This window comes from Eschrichtius robustus, chromosome 1 (genome assembly GCF_028021215.1).
Source record: "Eschrichtius robustus isolate mEscRob2 chromosome 1, mEscRob2.pri, whole genome shotgun sequence".
NCBI classification, from domain to species: Eukaryota; Metazoa; Chordata; class Mammalia; order Artiodactyla; family Eschrichtiidae; genus Eschrichtius; species Eschrichtius robustus.
The window spans coordinates 170,977,924-170,999,601 of NC_090824.1; the positions used below are offsets into that span (position 1 = coordinate 170,977,924).

General features: G+C 42.9%; 1 protein-coding gene across 5 annotated transcripts in view; it reads right to left on the reverse strand.

The window, feature by feature from the left end:
* Positions 1–21,678, reverse strand: part of DIP2C (disco interacting protein 2 homolog C) — a 360,625-nt gene that overhangs the window by 79,747 nt on the left and 259,200 nt on the right. For all 5 annotated transcript variants that reach the window (XM_068559508.1, XM_068559500.1, XM_068559492.1 and 2 more), the window contains 4 exons: positions 21,082–21,146; positions 18,235–18,328; positions 18,032–18,151; positions 16,390–16,504 (listed from right to left, as the gene is read on the reverse strand). In XM_068559508.1, the coding sequence (XP_068415609.1) occupies positions 16,390–16,504; positions 18,032–18,151; positions 18,235–18,328; positions 21,082–21,146 (394 nt within the window). The remainder of the gene's footprint in view (positions 1–16,389; positions 16,505–18,031; positions 18,152–18,234; positions 18,329–21,081; positions 21,147–21,678) is intronic.

The following is a 21,678-nucleotide window of genomic DNA, read 5'->3' on the forward strand; positions in this document are numbered from 1 at the left end:
TCACTGTTTGCAGATGACATGATACTATACATAGAGAATCCTAAAGATGCTACCAGAAAACTACTAGAGCTAATCAATGAATTTGGGAAAGTAGCAGGATACAAAATTAATGCACAGAAATCTCTTGCATTCCTATACACTAATGATGAAAATTCTGAAAGAGAAATTAAGGAAACACTCCCATTTACCACTGTAACAAAGAGAATAAAATACCTAGGAATAAACCTACCTAAGGAGACAAAAGACCTGTATGCAGAAAACTATAAGACACTGATGAAAGAAATTAAAGATGACACAAACAGATGGAGAGAGATACCATGTTCTTGGACTGGAAGAATCAACACTGTGAAAATGACTCTACTACCCAAAGCAATCTACAGATTTAATGCAATCCCTATCAAACTACCAATGGCATTTTTCACAGAACTAGAACAAAAAATTTCACAATTTGTATGGAAACACAAAAGACCTCAAATAGCCAAAGCAATCTTGAGAAAGAAAAACGGACCTGGAGGAATCAGGCTCCCTGACTTCAGACTATACTACAAAGCTACAGTAATCAAGAGAGTATGGTACTGGCACAAAAACAGAAATACAGATCAATGGAACAGGATAGAAAGCCCAGAGATAAACCCACGCACATAGGGTCACCTTATCTTTGATAAAGGAGGCAAGAATATACAAGGGAGAAAAGACAGCCTCTTCAATAAGTGGTGCTGGGAAAACTGGACAGCTACATGTAAAAGAATGAAATTAGAACACTCCCTAACACCATACACAAAAATAAGCTCAAAATGGATTAAAGACCTAAATGTAAGGCCAGACACTGTAAAACTCTTAGAGGAAAACATAGGCAGAACACTCTATGACATAAATCACAGCAAGATCCTTTTTGACCCACCTCCTAGAGAAATGGAATAAAAACAAAAATAAACAAAGGGGACCTAATGAAACTTAAAAGCTTTTGCACAGCAAAGGAAACCATAAACAAGACGAAAAGACAACCCTCAGAATGGGAGAAAATATTTGCAAATGAAGCAACTGACAAAGGATTAATCTCCAAAATTTACAAGCAGCTCATGCAGCTCAATATCAAAATAACAAACAACCCAATCCAAAAATGGGCAGAAGACCTAAATAGACATTTCTCCAAAGAAGATATACAGAGACACATGAAAGGATGCTCAACATCACTAATCATTAGAGAAATGCAAATCAAAACTACAATGAGGCATCACCTTACACCAGTCAGAATGGCCATCATCAAAAAATCTACAAACAATAAATGCTGGAGAGGGTGTGGAGAAAAGGGAACCCTCTTGCACTGTTGGTGGGACTGTAAATTGATACAGCCACTATGGAGAACAGTATGGCGGTTCCTTAAAAAACTAAAAATAAAACTACCATACGACCCAGCAATCCCACTACTGGGCATATATCCTGAGAAAACCGTAATTCAAAAAGAGTCATGTACCACAATGTTCACTGCAGCTCTATTTACAATAGCCAGGGCAGGGAAGCAACCTAAGGGTCCATCCACAGGTGAGTGGATAAAGAAGATGTGGCACATATATACAACAGAATATTACTCAGCCATAAAAAGAAACAAAATTGAGTTATTTGTAGTGAGGTGGATGGACCTAGAGTGAAATAAGTCAGAAAGAGAAAAACAAATACCGTATGCTAACACATATATATGGAATCTAAAAAAAAAAAAAAGGGTTCTGAAGAACGTAGGAGAAGGACAGAAATAAAGATGCAGACGTAGAGAATGGACCTGAGGACACGGGGAGGGGGAAGGGTAAGCTGGGATGAAGTGCGAGAGCGGCATGGACATATATACACTACCAAATGTAAAATAGCTTTTGGGAAGCAACCGCATAGCACAGGGAGATCAGCTCGGTGCTTTGTGACCACCTAGAGGGGTGGGATAGGGAGGGTGGGAGGGAGACGCAGAGGGAGGAGGTATGGGGATATATGTATTATGTATAGCTGATTCACTTTGTTACACAGCAGAAACTAACACACCATTGTAAAGCAATTATACTCCAATAAAGATGTTAAACAACAAAAAAAGTGCGCCTGTTTTCATTTTAAAAAGCCACATGAAAGCAAAATGCTGGACCAGCGCAGACATATCCCAAGTACGGGAAGATTGAAGAACTGATCTGTGGTGACCGGCAAGTACTGCACACGAGAAGCCAGAGGGAGAAGTTCCTTTACGACCCAAGAGTGTACAGTTTGTCTTAGTTACGAGATTCACTTTCCTACGTTTAATAACAGTAAGAATCAATATTTAAATACCTTAAAATCATGAACTCCATTTGCTACCGGAAATTTTCAATTACGTCTGTAAAATGGTAGTTATGGAAGACTGAGTTTACTCACCTAAAATGTAAACTGATGGCACTAATCTGGCATTACCGTAACCTACGCTGTGTATTTATATTTATTAGAGTCCCCTGCTAGTCAGAGACACTCAGACACCTGGGTTCTCCCTTGGCAGATTTGCAAAACACATGCAAGAAGGCAGAACAGAAGCACCCGAATTCCTAGGCACAGTACTTGGCCTCGTTGCCCCGCTCACTCAGACAACTGCATTCCCTGTTCTGTCCCACAACCTCTCTTCAGGACCTGCTTGCCGACAGCCCCTCCCTCCTGATGGGAGAGTTGTGCTCAGTTGGTGTTTCATGTGCCGGAACAGTCCTGAGCCCTTTACACACTGACTTACTCACTACCACGAACCTGCAGAGGCACTACTATTCTCCCATTTCACAGATTAGAAAACCAAGGCACAGAAATGCGAACTTAGTTGCCTGTGTGAGTGGTGGGGCTCGGGGGGATTCAGACCCACAGCAGAGCCCCTGCGCAACCATCCTGTCTCCTTTCCCAACACTTTCCCTGCCTCTGGCCTAGAAGACCAAGCACTTTTTAGTTCACTGGAAGTTTTCTTTTCATGAACTTTTAAAACAGCAATATGAGTAACATGTGAGCACACCCTTCGGATGGACAAAGCAAGCACTGCACAAGAACACACAGCAAAAGGCGAAAGACCCTGCTTACCCTCCAGCCCCTCCCTCCCCTAGGCAGCCACTACCCACTCCCTCCCCTAGGCAGCCACTACCCACACTAAATATGAAGTTCCAGCCTCTTTAATACCCATTTACCTATAAAATACGTGCATACACAAATGTATTTACATCCACAGAGAAGCAGAACCGCAACATGCACATTCTTCTGCAACTTGCTTTTGTCACCAAATACCTTGCAGATCTTCCCACAGGAGTGTGTGCATGTGAACATATATAGTATGCGTACTGGACACACCAATGAATTGACTTGTTTTAATTATTAGATGGTGTTCAGTAATATGAATATATGTTTATTTCATTTCATTTGTATGCATTTGGAAATATTTCTGTAAGACACATATCTAGAAAGGGGAAGGAGGAATTAAAGAGCATATACATTTAACATTTTAATAAAGCCTAAATACCTTCCCAAAAGACTAGGTCATTTTGCAATCCCACTAAGAGTGGATGAGTATCATTACTTTTTCACTCACTAGACATGTCTATTGCACCGTGGACGTTTACGAGTGTTACGAGTGTTAACTAATCTCTTTACAGCGACCCTGTGGGACAGACACAACTGTCTCCCACTCAAAGGCAGGAAGGGCACCGCCAAGGCAACAGCGGTGGGGCTGGCCAGGCAGCATGCTCAGAATGGCTTCAGAACACCCGTGCCTTCCACCTCGGTGCTAAGCTGCCCTCAGCCTTACCCGTTTCCACACACTCGTGCCGACACTGATCACCAACCTTATAACTGTTCCCAATATGGTGAGTAAAATGCATTCCTCATTGTTGTTTCAATTTGTATTTCCAGGATTATTAACCAAGTCAGATGATCTTTTTCTCCATTAACACCTTCCTAGGAAATAAAAAGTCCAAGGAGATAAACTAGGTGAGGGAGGAAAAACCAATCCCAACAAGCAAAATTCCTAGGAATTTCAGAACATCCACTTTCATGATCAAAAACAGTAGATTAAATAATGGCCAAGAGAGCCACAGACCCGTGTGTCAACTTTCAGGTTCAATTCCAAGGTGAACGGTGTGCTTGTGTCTCACAGAGAACACGAATTACAGGAGGAATCGTCCCGGCCATCTCAGGACTATGCAGAACTGGTCTTCACACTCTGAGAAAGCACACAGCTAGGAACGGCCGACACTGCAGTGGTGGCGGAAGGGGAAAAGACCAAGCTGAAGCCAAGGAAGAGGGGAGTCAGCTCAGCGCTCGGCCTCGCAAAGAACGAGCTGACGGGGATGGCCTTCAGTCGGGCAGTTTGCACCCACTGTCCACTTGTCATGCCATTTCCAGCCTCTGTAACACGCTCAATGTGCCTTGAGCTGATCATGCTTCTGCCAACGCCTGAAGAGCTCCTATACACGCAATGAACACATCCGCAGTTTGCAAACAGCTGGCGAGACTCAAATGTGCATCGATGCCAAGTAAGTGGGGTCAAGTCAGCAACAAGGGTTACGAGTATTTCCGCTGCCAGGATTCAACAGGGTAACTACACCTCTTTAGTGCCACCGCCATCCTCCAGGCCCTCGGACAGGCAGGACAACAAAGATACAAGGTTGAAACACAGTACTCCCCAAGTTATGAGTTACTTTAATGTAATGTTCTCCCCTTTTCTCTGATGAAAGCATTAAAAAAAAAAAAAACCCATTTTAAGAGCTATATAACATAGAAAGGAATGTTTTCCCTATATCACATCCTCACCTACCCAGTAAGTATGCAGTTATCAGATTTTTTTCCTGCTAAATATATTATTTAGAGAGGCTTAATTTTCTCCCAGCCAGAAAAGGGATCACACCATACAAATTGTTTACAAGCTGTGTTTTCCATTTGTCCTGGCTACTTTTCCACGTCAGAGGGCAATCAGTCAGAACCAGCAGGGAAACAGCCTGCAAGTCCAGGAGGCTGCTTCCCAGAGTCCACTCTCTGTGCATCTCAGTCTCCACCAAAGCAAACTTCTGTGCACAATTCAGTCCAACACCAAACACAGCAGAACAGACTCAAACACACGTGGTCAGGACAAGATAACACGGTTACTCTGCTCTTTACTGCTACTTCATTAAGTCATTTTAATTTAGATGATTATCATCTCCAAACTATTTTGTGTTTGAGAAGTTTTAAAATTTTATCTAAATTTTTAGATAAAATGACAAACAACACATTTTTATCTTCTTGTGTTTTAAAAATAAGATTATGGCTCTCCAAACTCTGACTTTTTTGGGCAGTCAAAAACATTCTTGAAAACCCCACTTCAATTCATAGGCTGTGTTAACTGTTTTTTCACTCTGGATCACTGGTTGGTTTGCCCCTGTCAGAAACCGTCAAATTCAGGGTCAGATGGGTGCTATATGCTGAGTACAGTGCCATGTTTGGTGTCTTTGCCCGTGGTTTTTGCCCGGCTTTCTAATTTCTGGGTTAGATGTTTTCAAAGTGGAAAATATTTATGGTGGCAAGGGGGTATCTTCACCATTCTTTGGAATTACAGTTTTAATTACTGTGTTATGTAATTATTACCTTTTTATCACCAAAGTGTCAAGGTATTGAAATAATACCTTGCAGTTAAAAGGGCTACATAAAGTTTTTTTTCAGTTCAATCAACATTATCACAATGTAGATTTTAAAAAATGGACTCTATCATCTATATTCTAGAGACAGAGACATAATCAGACAGTGACCAAGGAGAAACACCCCAGTTTTGTAATTGTACTGATGAGTTTAGGCATCACGAATCCATATTTCTCCAATAGTTTTTATTCTACAACTAATCGTCAGAGAAAAAGAAAATACAAAACATTTACCTGGACGATGACAATTTTAAAAAGATGGAAGCAGATTTTAAATACCTGGGTAAAAATAAGCCTCCCACAGGAAGCCAGGGCAGACTTCAGAGAGAAGCGTGGCTTCTTGTCATCACCCGGTGGACACGTGTGCAGGTGGACACTTTAGATACGCGTGAACAAGGGCACACAGGAAGACAAACACATGTAAATTCAGGCACACAAGAAGACAACATATGCATGAAGACAGACACACGTGCACTCAGACACGCATGGCGACAGACACTCACCAAGACGGACACATGTGAAGACAGGTACGTCTCCTGTCCTTGTTCCATCAAGTTCTCTGACTCAAACATCCTGCATAAGCCCCACTCATTTCCTGGGCTGACCTTTGTTTCCTCCTGGGAAGCATCCTTGCTGAGGGGAACGCTGACGGGGCGAGTCTTGGTGTCAGACATAGCCTGGGCAGCACACCTGGGGGCCCAGACCTCAACCGGGCTCCTGTTGCCAGCTCTCCAGGGCACCTGCACGTCCTGCCCGTTTTCAAGCTGGAGGCCTAAGATGACCATGATCTCTGTGCACCCCAGAGCCTTCCACATTCCCTTTCATGTAGGTGAGAGGTGTTCCGTTGTCTTCAAGAAGAGTGACATCAAGATACTTAATGGCCATGGCCTCGGGCACCAACCCACCAGGCCCGGCGTCCACTCTGGCAGGACCAGCTCAGACCAGCTCGAGAAGGCTGGCCCTGCACGGCACTGCGGGCTTCCACCCAAACCCACCGACTGCCTATGCAGCTCTCTTATAACAACTCAGCTTGCAGATTTACAAACATTGTAACAGAAGAGAATCACAGAGTGATACGTGTTCAGAAGGGCCAAGGCCCTGTAAATCTGAGCAGTGGAGATGCATCTGCAATTTTTCTTCACTGAGGACCATAGGCAACAACTGAGTGTCATTTTCTACTTAAGTGGATAAAAGCCAGGCGGGCAATCATCTGCTCCCAGCTCCTTACCTCAAGTTCAATCTCTTCTTCAACGCAGGGCAGAACAAGCTGTCCTGGGAAGGTTATTCAAGCACAGGACACAAATGCTCAGATGACAGTGCAAAGGAAAACATCAGCCCCCAATCCCATTTGAGTGAAGGGATCAGCAACAAAATAGGGTGACGTGGCAGCCAACCACTCATTTTTTGGTTTTTTCCTTTTTCCTTTAAAGATCATCCTTTGAGTAGCAGACAAAGTGAGGACTGCAATGCTTCCCATGCTGACTTTATAACACTTAAGACAGCGTCCGTTTTGTCCTCACACCAAAATCCACAGGAGCAATGACTAGGCCTCCTGGACCCCGAGTCAAAACGGCTTGAATAGAATGGATCAAAGCTATTTTTACTTAATAACCTGGCCTCTGACTTCTTATGTGTGGAAAGTTCACTTCAAGTTTTAGGAAGAAAATAAGCACAAAGTATTACAAAATGGGTGTAAACACACAGGCTCATTTTCCAAAAGCAAGACTTTTTCCAACCTTTCTGTAGACACAGTCGTGTACATGAACACCAGGAACGGCGAATCTGCCCTCTATTCACAGGTCACAGAGAACAGCCCGCAGAGGAGGACGTTCACAAAAATGTAAGTGTGAGTGTTTTCATCAAGTTTGCTTGAAAATGATGTAAGCACGTAAGAAACAAGGGCAATGAAAGAAACAGGTTCTAAACAGGAGTCTAGCATGTGTTTTTCTCCTAAAGATATTCACCCCTGAAACAGAGCCCTTGTCACCCGCTTCACCTCCACGCAGAGCCTGAGAGCAACAGCCGGGTGCAGAGGCCATGCTCTGCACAACCAGCACTCAGTAGCTCCAACATGCAGCACGTGCATAATAACGAGATAAAAAGATGACAACCATCTCGGTGAGACTGAGAAACATGATCAAGGCGAGGGAACGGAACATGAAATAAGAAGCCACCAGGGGGCTATTTAAATTTTGATCACACCATTATTCCTATTTCTACTTAGAAGACTAAAATTGTACCTTTTTTTCATCTTTTCACCCCTGTCCCTCGGTTTACTCAGGAACCTGAGAGACGCCAATCACAAAACTGGTGGTCTGAGAAGACACCCCAGCCAACCAGGGCGGGCTGCTCTGGGGAGGGGCTGTGGAAGTCAGATGACTGGAGCCTGAGAGCTGTGCACGCGGGCCGGGGGCGATTTTACCGTATGTGCTCAGTGCAGAAAGTGAGGTGGCAGAACCCATGTCCTCCTATGTTTATTTATGTCTGTGTTCTACTCAACTCCTGACTCTCCACGGCTGTGCGTGCAACACATAAAGACCACACATGGCTCTGGGGAGCCTGGGCAGAAGCAAGTTTCCTGCACAAACTCTGGGGTCCAGAGCTTGCTCCTGTGGAACGGATGAAGCCCCTTCTTTCCCTGCCATTAGAACATCACCCTGACAGCCTCAGACTGCTGCCCGGACCCCCCCTGCGTCCACGCCTTCTCCCCATCTCTCTCCCTCCCCCTCTCCCCCCCAACTTCCTCCTTCTTTCTCCCACTCCTTTCCCCTCCTCCCCCCCTTCCTCCCTCATCTCAGCCTTTCTCATGACCAGCCTCATGGGGGCCGTGGAGGGTAAGGACACAGCTTTCTGCTGGTGCTGTTTTCTCAGGAGACCAGATTATGATACCGTAACTTTATAGGCTATTAGCTGCACCTAGATCATCAAGTAAAATGAAAGCAAACAAAACCCCACATGACTACTATCAGGTAAAACTGCAAGGTAGCATTTTCCTGATTAGGTGGGTGTGCACATCCTGTACACAGACATGCGGGAAAAGGCTCAACTCTTCACAGCACTTGCTGCTGGTAAATTACGAAGGGTCATCGTGAGTGTCTGGCAAGGGACTTTTACTTCTCACTTTACATATTTTTAATTTTTCTTTCATTCATCTATTAACAAAATAATATACTAAGCACCAACTATTAACCAGACAGAGACAGAGAATAAACAATAATACACCAGTAAATCACACAGCACATGAGAAAGTGGCAAATGCTGAGAGAGGGCATCACAATGAGTCACACAAACGTGGGAGGGGCGCGTTCACTCTTGGGGGGGGGTGGTCAGGGCAGGCCTCGCCGAGGTGAGCAAAGACAGAGCTCTGGCCACGCTACCCTGGGGGCACACCAGGTAGAGCGGGCAGCAGAGACCAGGAGGTCTGGTTGCGGGGAGGGAGGATGGGGCAGTGGGAGAAGGGGCCAAGAGGGGGTGTGGCCAGACTGCATGGCCTTGTGGTTCCTGCAGGCTCTGGTCAGGAAGGAGAGCAGGCAGAAAGAAGGCTGGGAACCCCCGTGAGGAGGCAGGAGAAACAGCTGGGCTTGGATGTTCCCTGGTGAATCAGATGGGATGTGAGAACAAGGCTGGAGGCCGGAGGGAGGTGTGGGGTATGTTTACACATGGCTCCACTGAACGGTAAGTAAGAGAGGATGATCACGGGGGTGGATGCTTAAACTAAAAATCGTGACCACTCTGTCCCCCACTCTCCTTCCCACGTGAAAGGAGAACTGAGTCCACAAACAGTGGCCAAGATCTAAAAGATGAAGACCAGCCCTCTGTCTTTGCATGCCCCTGGGTCTAACCTGAACTTCTCATGGACAGTGGAAAGATGTGAAGCCTTGTGGGGGCGGGCGGTGGGAGCAGCAGGAGGGACAGTGGTTACACATAGCCTGGAGCAGACGTGGGTGTGGGCACCAGGGCCTGGTGTGTCAGACACAGGTAGGAGGCACAGGTATCCACGGCCTCATTTACAGGTGAAGAACCAGAGTGTCTCAGAGGCTAACTGGTCCATTAGAAAGTAAGTCTACAATCTGCCTTTTCTATCAGATAAGGTGGTTGTGAAAATCAAGATGAGAAGACTGAAAAGCACTCTTTCAAATGTACACAGTTCTGGACAAATTCAAGGTAAACAACACCACGGCGAACATTTGGCCAGCACTTGCTGGCCTTGAAATGCACCCTGAACTCTGCCCCTAGGACCTCTCTCCTATTGGATATGGTGAGCATGAAGTTTGTCATTTCAAGTCACAACAAAAACCAAAATGGGTTGGCGGGTAGCACATTGGAGTATTAACCACTGTGAGAATCTCTGCATGTGGGAATTCGCCGGCTGTTTTGGGCCAGTCATCAGTGATGCTCTGTTCATTTGACTGCAGCGAAGTGAAGTACCACTTCCTGAGGCACTCCAGGCAGATGTGTGCTGCCTTCAGGCGCCGGGTCTCCAGAACCACAGGGCACCTCTAGGACACGACATCACCTGGCCAAAGCCACAAAAGAACAAGACAAAACCTCAGAAAAAGAACTACATGAAGCAGAGATAAGCAGCTTACCAGACAGAGCTCAAACTAATGGTCATGAAGATGCTCACTAAACTCAGGAGAAGAATGGAGGAACTCAGTGGGAATTTCGATAAGGACACAGAAAATATAAAAGGAACCAAACAGAACTGAAAAATAACAGAAATCAAAAAAACACTAGAGGGACCCAAAAGCAGATCAGAGGATGCGGAATGGATCAGTCATCTGGAAAACTGGGTAGTAGAAATCATCCGATAGGAACAGCAGAAAGAAAAAAGAAAGAAAAAACATGAAGATGGTTTAAGGGGCCTCTGGGACAACATCAAGCACATGAACATTCACACTATGGGGTCCCAGAAGGAGAAGAGACAGAATACCTAGCTGAAGAAATAATGGATGAGAACTTCCCTAATTTGGGAAAGGAAACAGACATCCTAGTCCAGGAAGCACAGAGGGTGTCAAGATGAATTCAAAGAGACCCACAACAAGACACATTATAATTAAAATGGCAAAGGTTAAAGATAAAGAGAGAATCTTAAAATCAGAAACAGAAAAGTAACTATTTACATGCACGGGAACCCATATAGACTATCAGCTGACTTGTCAGCAGAAACTCTGCAGCCCAGGGGTCTGGCAAGATATATTCTGAGTGCTAAAAGGAAACACTCAGAACCAAGAAGACTGTACCCACAAAGCTAACTGGAAACAAAAAATTATGAAAGGAAAAATCTCATTGGTAAAGGCAAACATACAGCAAAGGTAATGGATCAACCACCTGTGAAGGTAGTAGGAAGATTCAAAGACAAAAGTAGTAAAATCATCTACATCCACAATAAATAGTTCAGCAACACTAAAAATTAAAAAAATGTAAAATATGACATCAAAAACAAAATGGGGGTGAGTAAAAATGGAGTGCTTTTAGAATGTGCTCAAACTTAAGTGACCATCAACTTAAAACAGATGCATATATACACAGGTTGAAATATATGAACCTCATGGCAACCACAAACCAAAAACCTGTAACAGACAGGAGAATAAGGAGAAAGGAACGAAACATACCACACTGAAACAATTCCTTCTTTTGCTAATACCTTCTTACCCTTACCCACCTCCTGCCTACAGAAACCTTCCATTTTGTACAACCCCTAGGAGCGTCTTTCCACTTGCTAGATGGGATGCAGCCCAATTCATGAATTGCTTAATAAAGCCAACTGGACCTTCAAATTAAAAAGAAACAAAGTTGGAAAGAATGCTGGTATGTCTCCCCAAAAGTGAATAATCCTTTTTATGAAGTGAGTGATCACAACTCAATGTCTCTGCTTTAGAAATCTGGATTTTTTTCTCTTTTTTTATTGAAGTATAGTTGATTTACAATATCGTGTTAGTTTCCGGTGTACAGCAAAGTGATTCAGAGATATAAATACAGACACACACACACACACACACACACCCCTCTTCTTTTCCAGATTCTTTTCCATTTTAGGTTATTACAAGATACTGAATATAGTTCCCTGTGCTATACAGTAGGTTTTGCTGTTTATTTTATGTAGTGTGTATCTGTTAATCCCCAAATCCTGATTTATCCCTCCCCCACCCCCTTCCCCTTTGGTAACAGTAAATTTGTTTTCTATGTCTGTGAGTCTGTTTCTGTTTTGTAAATAAGTTCATTTTTATCATTTTTAAAGATTCCACATATAAGTGATATCATATGATATTTGTCTTTCTCTGACTTACTCCACTTAGTATGATAATCTGTAGGTCCATCCGTGTTGCTGCAAATGGCATTACTTCATTCTTTTTTTATGGTCGAGTAGTATTCCACTGTATATATGTACCACATCTTCTTTATCCATTCATCTTTCAGTGGACACTTAGGCTGCTTTCATGTCTTGGTTATTATAAATAGTGCTGCAATGAACATTGGGGTGCATGAATCTTTTCAAGTTAAGAGTTTCTGTCTTTTCCAGATATATGTCCAGGAGTGGGATTAATTCTATTTTTAGTTTCTTAAGGAACCTCCATACTGTTCTCCAGAGTGGCTGCGCCAATTTACATTCCCAGCAACAGTGTAGGAGGGTTACCTTTTCTCCACACTCTCTCCAGCATTTATTATTTGTAGACTTTTTGATGATGGCCATTCTGACCAGTATGAGGTGATACTTCCTTGTAGTTTTGGTTTGCATTCTCTAATAATTAGCGATGTTGAGCATCTTTTCACGTGCCTGTTGGCCATCTGTATGCCTTCTTCGGAGAAGTGTCTATTTAGGTCTTCTGCCCATTTTTTGATTGGGTTGTTCATTTTTTTGATATTGAGCTGTATGAGATGTTTGTTTATTTTGGAAATTAATCCCTTGTCGGTTGCATCATTTGCAAATATTTTCTCCCAGTCAGTAGGTTGTCTTTTTGTCTCGTTTATGGCTTCCTTTGCTGTGCCAAAGCTTTTAAGTTTAATTAGGTCCCATTTGCTTATTTTTGTTTCTATTTCCATTATTCTAGGAGACGGATCCAAAAAGATATTGCTGCAATTTATATCAAAGAATGTTCTACCCATGTTTTCCTCTAGGAGTTTTATAGTATCTGGTCTTACATTTAGGTCTTTAATCCATTTTGAGTTTATTTTTGTATATGGTGTTAGAGAATGTTCTAATTTCATTCTTTTACATGTAGCTGTCCAGTTTTCCCAGCACCACTTATTGAAGAGACTGTCTTTTCTCCATTGTATATGCTTGCTTCCTCTGTCATAGATTAATTGACCAAAGGTGCATAGGTTTATTTCCTGGCTAATTTGCCTAGTTTTGCTAATAAACTTTTAATCTTTTTAAAGAAAGATTTTTATAAAAGATTTTTAAACATGTTTAAAGAAACAATTAAAAATCCTTTGCTTCTTCCTGCCTGCTGATCCACACAGCAGAGGCACATGTGCTGGTCTGAGAAGAGGCTGAAGACCTCAGGTTTACCTTGCTTTCTGGAGGGCTTTCTACTGAAACTTGTCAATACCCTGCTTATATAAACCACAAATTGCCAAAGCTCTGAATCTCCTATTGTCTATATTTTGTCTGTTTGTAACTATTTATTAGACTAGAAAAGCACCTCTTTTTCTTCATGTATAAAATGAAACCAGATGAACATCCTTCTAGCACTAAAGCTCTAGGTTGACTACATTTAAGTGCATTCATTATATGCATCTTACTTTTTCTCTGAAAATAAGAGCTTTACCACTAGACAATAAAAATTCCATTCACTACTTTGGCCCACAGATAAAGTCCTCTTAACGAAGAAAATAAGACCTGATGTTGGGTCTCATTCAATTCATGCACATCATTTATTACTGAAGGGCAGGGATAACATTCCATAAACTAATGGAGATCTCAAACTATTTATTAGCTTATTTGATGCTAATGAGCTGACAGTATTGGCTTCTTGATAATGGCACATAACCTGACAAACTGAATAACAGCAGCCACAACTGGAAGATCATGAAGAAGATTTAAAAGATCTTTTTTTTTCTGTAAGAAGAATAATTCACTTGTCCACCGTTTGAAACTAAGCCTACTTTTTCTTCATTTGTCCTCCCTATGAGTATCCTTGTCCCTAAAAAATAACTTAAAGTTTAAAAAACTTATTAGGAAAATATAACTGATACAATGTTATAAATGGTTACTCCTATATGAAGATAGTTTTTACAAGTTTGAAAGCTTTTTGTATACACTGTTAACAGCGTGGACTGCACTTGTATCAGCTACATATAAGAGTCAGATGTGAGGCAGTGCCTATTAACATCATTTTTTCTTTTTTTGTCTAAAGCTGTAAGAAATGCCAATTCTCAAGTCCTACTTTTAAATTTAAATAAGCGGCATTTAATTCTAATGACATTCTCAGACGTCAGTCAGGAGGCTGTGTTAAAATGAGGTCTTGCCTGCACTTCTAAATTGCCTTGGCTGGGAACTACAGCTCTATGGAGTAGCAGGTTATGGTCAGCTCTATTGAGTATGTTCTTATGTACCTTATAAGAATGTAAATCAAACAACAAAAATCTGAATTTGAACAAATTAAGTACCATTTTTTTTCATGTCATCTTCAAAAAAAAAACTCCTTTGCTCATCCCCCTTCACCCTCTGCCAATCAACTCTGGCATAATCTATACAACATATCTTAAGGGCACAGAGAATACACTTTTAGGAAAAGCAAATGAGCAAATCATTTGATCATAACAAGTCTACATGAATGAATCATTCATTCTGTGAATCATCTGTGGCAATGGTACTATTTCACAGAACTGTGGAATCTTAAAAATTTACAGGTAGAAGGAAATTGAGAGATTACTGAGTCCAAGCCCCTTGTTTCTTGGTGGAAGAAACTGAGGCCCTGGAGAGAAGGAATGTGCCCAGGATCGCGTGGCCAGCCACCAGCGGGCGGGGCTCAAACTGGGACTCCTGGCCCCACCATGCTTCCGGAGGCTGAGTCCCCCTTAGAGTCAAATTAGACACATACTTGAATACTGATTTCTGCAGGACAACGTGATGGCAAATCTGCTACTGCAATCCTGATGTGTTTTGTACTCCAAGGTTGGACATAAATGTCAGAAGATTATTTGTTGCAAACCTTCTCTTTTGGGGAAGACAATGCCATCCTTTAAAAAATGAAGGCTGGATTCTGGTTAATGGTGCCATATTTCCTCATCAATTTAAATTATGTTACAGACTTTTAATTTCTGGTTCACTCAAAATTAAAAGTTGCTTCTGGGGACTTCCCTGGTTGCGCAGTGGTTAAGAATCCACCTGCCAATGCAGGGGACACAGGTTTGGGCCCTGGTCCAGGAAGATCCCACATGCCGCGGAGCAACTAAGCCTGTGCACCACAACTACTGAGCCTGCGCTCTAGAGCCCACGAGCCACAATTACTGAGCCAGCGTGCCACAACTACCAAGCCCACATTCCACAACTACCGAAGCCCTCGCTCCTAGAGCCCATGCTTCGCAACAAAAGAAGCCACAGAAATGAGAAGCCCACGCACTGCACCGAAGAGTAGCCCCTGCTCGCCGCAACTAGAGAAAGTCTGCGCGCAACAACGAAGACCCAACGCAGCCAAAAATAAATAAATTTATTTATTTATTTATTTATTTTAAAAAAGTTGCCTCTGATACTTTAAAGATTTTCAATTTCTCAACCTGTTAGTCAGGTGGCCTGGTTAATTTCACATTAACAAACTCCTAAAAGCATCAGAAGGTGTCTCTTTTAAGGGCAATCTTTTCATGAATATTTTTGCAAATCCCAACCTTTCAGTAAAAAGAGAATTCATGCACTTTGTGCACCGAAAGCTCTGTCATCCTCTGCTACAACAGAGCACACTGGTGTGAGACGAAATAAAACATACTTAGAGACAGAACCCAAAGATGTTGGCGAATTAGTCATGTATAGGCTGCAAACGTCTGCGTGATGCAAACCCTCCTTTCTCAGGTTAGTGTGGATAACTGGGAGCTGCTGACGGTCAGACAGGCCGCTCTAGCCCTTCTCACCCTGGGCAGGGTGAGCTCTTATGAGCCGTAACCACGGCCTGTCCCTGACAGGCCCCAATGGCTCTGAAGCAGGCAGTGATGCAGGAGTGACCTAGGACCAAGGGCACTCACTGTGCTTGCTGGCCTTAGCAAGAGCCCCAGAAGCCCAGCCCCACACAGCGGGAGACTCCAGGCCCCAGAGCCCTCTGATGTGCTGCTGAGCTGCTCAAAAGCTCAGAAGACCAGTTTTTAAAGTGCAGTATGTGCAGTATTGCAGAAAATGAAGATGACATAAAACCCGCATGTCCAAGGGCACAGGGGTGGCCACAAAAATTTCGTTTCATCCAACATTTACTCTGTTCTACCCTCAAGTTAAACCTGAGCCTAATACAAGCAAATGAAAATGTGCATAACCTGCCAGGACAAGGTTCACTGCTCAACGTGCCTGTGGACAGACTTCCACTCACTCGGGAATTACAGCGAACCTCCAGAGTGAAAAGTGAGTTTCTAACTAACGAATCTAGACTATTTAAGAGAATCCATTCTAGAATACACAAGAATAAAACCTCATCTGGAAAAGCTGGGTCCTGTTTTTATTATCACACTAAGATGAACTGCGATGGCTCCGGGTCTCTGTTAGCTGCTGAATGAGACCCCCTCCCCAGGCTGCCCACTTGCGTTAACACAGCAGTACCTCCTGATGGCCACGGTGAGAGCCTCTGGTGAGCTGGCGCACGGACAGATGACCTCCTGGCGTAGACCTTTACTTTGGAAGACATTGAGAAACGCGTCACAGGAAGAAATAGACCCTAGAGGGAAAGGGGGGATGATAATCAGACAGGCGAAGCAATGTGAACAATTAAAAGTATCCCATAATATAAAATGCTTTTGAAGTTAGGATTTAGGCACATGTGGAGTTAGGCAGCATGGAAAAATACTTCATTTAATATATAACTTATCACTCGTGTTACAATGAAAGATAATATTATTCTCAAACACAGAACTCGAGAATTTAAAAAATGCAACTTCTATACTTAAAACCTTTTTGCTGACTGAAGAACTTAACTTTAATAACTTTTCTGAGACATGTTCTACCATTTTCAACACGCATGTTCCAAGAAATGAGTAAATCTAAACCCAACTAAATGAAGAAAACATTTCTCTATATTAATATGAGTGATGAGATCAAGGTATAATTACTAGGAACCTAACAGCTAAACTAGTGCCTAATACAAGTTTACCTTGCTTCCTGCAAGACATATTACTCTGCAGAGTTATGGGTAAAACCAATTGTGTATTAAACATTTCATATTAACAAACTCCTAAAAGCATCAGAAGGTGTCTCTTTTAAGGGCAATCTTTTCATGAGTATTTTTGCGAATCCCAACCTTTCAGTAAGAAGAGCAGAACTCATGCACTTTGTGCACCGAAAGCTCTGTCATCCACTGCTACAACACAGCACACTGGTGTGACACGAAATAAAACATACTTAGAGACAGAAAGCTAAAATTGTGTATTTATGGAGTTATTTTGTAAATGGAAGAATCATTTATAAAACTAATACAAAATCACCTGTTTGCAAGTCCACTTTTGCATATCAGATGTTCTTTAAGAAAGTATATACTGCTTTAATTTACAAATATATATGCTGCAGAGTTTACAAATGTGGTCAGAAACATACATTGTATGTTTCTGTATACAACATATACAACATACATACATTGTTCATTCAGTTCACTTTATTCATTCACTTTGCTTCTCGCTTATATATTCTTCTCATAAAAAACAAGCTAGCTGGGTTTTTGTTTCAACTGACTGAAATATTTCTCAAGGTATATTAATAGTATTCTGTGGAACTGCTAATTTATTTTACCTAGGTAATTTCTGCTACAGGATTTGATAATAAAATTCCATTAAAAATGACAAATCAAATTTCCTGATCAATAAAACTACTATGGACCATAAAATAATAATAGTTAATATTTCTTGAGTGCTTGTTATATCCCAAGGAACTGTACACAGGGATTGCTTCATTTAATCCTCGTAAAATCTGATGACTGGGTACCATCTTGCAGCTAAAAAAAGGAGAAGAATTTTAACAAGTAAGTTATGTTCTCTTCAGAATCAGGAAGTGGAAGGGCTAGGACTCAACCCCAGGGCTGTGTCTGGACCTTCAGGCCCTGGAGCCCGTAGGCTACGCTAAGTAATACTGTTTGGCTATTATCTTAAGACCACTTCTTCACTAAGGTAAAGACTAGAAAAGGGAAAAATCAAACCCCAGAGAATGAAACCTGGAGAATGAGGCCCCCTCCTGCCTGCCTGGTGCCTTCACTTACAGGGATTTGCGCCGTCGGCCACTATCAGCATCCGGAGAGAGGAGAGGTTGATGTCTCTCTGATCCCTGTGCGCCACCAATGCCCAGTGCATGTCCCTGGATTTGACACAGGCCACTTTTGCTGAAGGAGAAGCAGGGGGGAAGTGAGTCACCGCCTGTGCCGCTGGATGGCGTGACATTAAAGGGGCAGCCTCCGCAACGCACCTTTGTACTGGCACACCTTCTGAATCCAGGACAGCGGGTTCACCTTCATCAGCGAGTACGGGATGCTGATCACGTGCATCATGTTCATGACGCTCTGAAAGCATGACACTGGGCAGTGAGTGGGGGAGGGCTCCATGTGGGACTCACCCTGCTGCCAGGGGCTCCCTGGCGGGGGGGTGGGGACCACATGGGCATCTCACTGGGGATGATCCTTTAAGAGGCTGTGGGAGTGGAGGCGACTTCTCAAAGCTTGTCTAGTCCTCCCGACTCCTACTTCTACTGATACAATGAAAGAATCTAAGTCCAATGGAAGCAACCTAAATGTCCATCAACAGATGAATGGATAAAGAAGATGTGGCACATATATACAATGGAATATTACTCAGCCATAAAAAGAAACGAAATTGAGTTATCTGTAGTGAGGTAGATGGACCTAGACACTGTCATACAGAGTGAAGTAAGTCAGAAAGAGAAAAACAAATACCGTATGCTGACACATATACATGGAATCTAAAAAAAAAAAAAAAAAAAAAAAAAGGTTCTGAAGAACCTAGGGGCAGGACATGAATAAAGATGCAGACATAGAGAATGGACTTGAGGACACAGGGAGGGGGGGGAAGGGTGAGCTGGGATGAAGTGAGAAAGTGGCATGGACATATATACACTACCAAATGTAAAATAGCTAGCTAGTGGGAAGCAGCCGCATAGCACAGGGAGATCAGCTCAGTGCTCTGTGTCCACCCAGAGGGGTGGGATAAGGAGGGTGGGAGGGAGATGCAAGAGGGAGGAGATATGGGGATGTATGTATATGTATAGCTGATTCACTCTGTTATACAGCAGAAACTAACACACCATTGTAAAGCAATTATACTCCAATAAAGATATTAAAAAAAAAAGAATCTAAGTCTAAATCCTTTTCTTATAAAAACTTAAGTTGAATGATCATTTTTTTATTGGGCTTTCAGTCTTGAAGCTTAATTCTCTCTGGTGTATTCTACTCATTTTTATTCACAAAATTAATTTCCTTTATTAAATGTTACACTGAAATCCAAGGAGCAGTGGAAAGTTGTCTTAACCCCCTCACTCTTCCATCTACCCTGGCTCATGTAGACCAGGACCCGTAAAAGCTTTCTTTCTTTAAAACGGATGACAAAAACTAACTTTTTAAGTAAATGGTCAGTCCTCACACATTGCAGCTGGGACTCATACACCTGAGTGGCTGCACGCGCAGACCTGGCAGGAAGGGACCACAACATGGGGAGCACTGGACAAGATCCCCCCTGGTTGGCTCTGCCCCCGCTGTGGGTGGAGGTGGAGAGAGAGGGCACGGCCACTCTGCAGAGCGCCGGTCTAGCTCAGAAGCTCTGCAGGAAGATGACCACGTGCACCCTCCCCCTCACGGGTGAGGCTGCTCACCGCTAGCACTCACCTCCCTCACCTCGCGCTTGCCCCCCATTCCACACTGGGGGTGGGAGCATCTTTCACCATAAAGAAGATAAGATGCCTTGGAAGAGTGCGTGTTGCCTAGCCAGAGACCTGTCTCGCTCTAGAAGGTGGCAGCCAGAGACAGACTCAGAAACCGCCAATTCCGGAGGCAGTAATCCAGAGTATCAGTAAGCAGGCGGGTGACCACGTCAACAAGATCTATCACAGAGCTCTTGAAAGCAAGATTGTCACGAGAAAACTCTGATGGCAACGGTCATCAAGCAAGTAGATGGGCCAGGCACTCACTGAACATTAAGCCACGTGGTTCTCACACGGTCAACATTCCCATTGGACAGATAGGAAAACCGAGGTGCAGAGTGACTCAGGCAACAGACGATTCTTGGGCACAGGAGCAGGTGACATGCCCAGAGTCACAAGCTACAGAAGGAAGGACCAACGTCCAACCTGGGTTCTCTGAGGCTGTGCTCTTCCCATGACACCAGCAGGCCACGGGGAATGCGTGCGGGGCTGTGTTTCTGTCTCACCGACTAGTGTCCGGACGGTAACAGAAGGAAGCTGGCTGGGCCAGAGCCCCAAATCTTTGTCTACATGATGTCTGCATAAATTCTGGTTTATCAAGAAATAACAAATCCCTCTTTTTATAGTTATGTTCCTATCACTCATGTAAAACTACTAGAATTTTTTGCTTCTAAAAAGATATAAAGTTTCAGCATAAGAAACTTAAAAAGAAAAACAGGTGGTGGAAATCATCACATATGAAACAGACATAGGGAGATTCTAAGCAGTGATGCTACACATACTTCTTAAGTGCTAAGCATATCTTATTAATAAGGTTATCCCTCTATTAAAAGTGCCTACAGCTTTGAATGGTCATCACTTCTCAAGTGGCACTAACAAAAATGAGACATACATTCTCTGCAACTCATGTTGAATTTTTGGCCAAGGGGAAATCTCAAAGTACTTTTCCCCCTGCAGCATAATTCCCAAAACGTTCATTAAACAATGATTCACAGAAAGATAAAACAAGAATTTTGTAGCCAAATCAGATGCATGGGCAAAGTGACCCAAATGCAAGACATCAACGTTTCTGCACAATCTGAAATGCCAACCGTGGGAAGAAAGATCCTGAACTTCCCTGAGCCTAAAAAGGCCGCTCTCTCTCGCAGCCGCAGCCTCAGGGCGTGGGCCCATGATGCAGGCAAGCAGCTACTGACCCACTGGTTTGCTGAGCTCTTAGAAGTTACATTAACTTAAGACTTCTAAAAATGGTAACTTTTCTTTATAATGTGGGAGGAAGGGGCTTATCCAAGCCACTGTGTACACAGATCATCATTCTAATCCCAACACTGAGCACATTAAAAGTTGAACAGGACACTGCAGAGCAAGGGGCATCTCACTTACTGTTAGGATTCCGTGCCAAAGCCCAACGTCTTTCTTGAAATCCAACACATTCACAATTGTTTCAGCTATACAAATAAAAAGAGTCAAAGATTTTAACGAAAGATGGTCACAGACCAAAGGACAAAAAAAATCCAGTATCGCATCAGTGGGAAGTAATGAGTCTTAGAAAAACATCATTTCACTGTCTTTACAGAAATGCTGCAGCCTCCAATCAGACCCATTTAAAATGCTGGCCTGCCTGGGAAGTGTTTCTAGATGAGTATTCTGACACATAACTTAACAGCAATAGCTCTTCACAGCATCTCTTAAAACACCTTACTCCTTCTCCTTTTATATACTGGGTTGGCCAAAAAGTTCGTTTGGGTTTTAATGAACTATTTGGCCAACCCAATATCTGTTTTCCCTCTCCCTGCCTTTTTCTTTCTTAAAAGATTCTTTTCATTTCCATCACATGTTCTCCCAAGAGAGGGAAATGCTGTGTACTTGCAGGAGGAGGCGATTTCCAGCAAACCTGCCACTAGAATGCTCGCCAAAGCTTCAGTACCGAGTGTCTCACCCCCTTTCAAAAAGGGACATTTAAAATACACAGCCTGTATT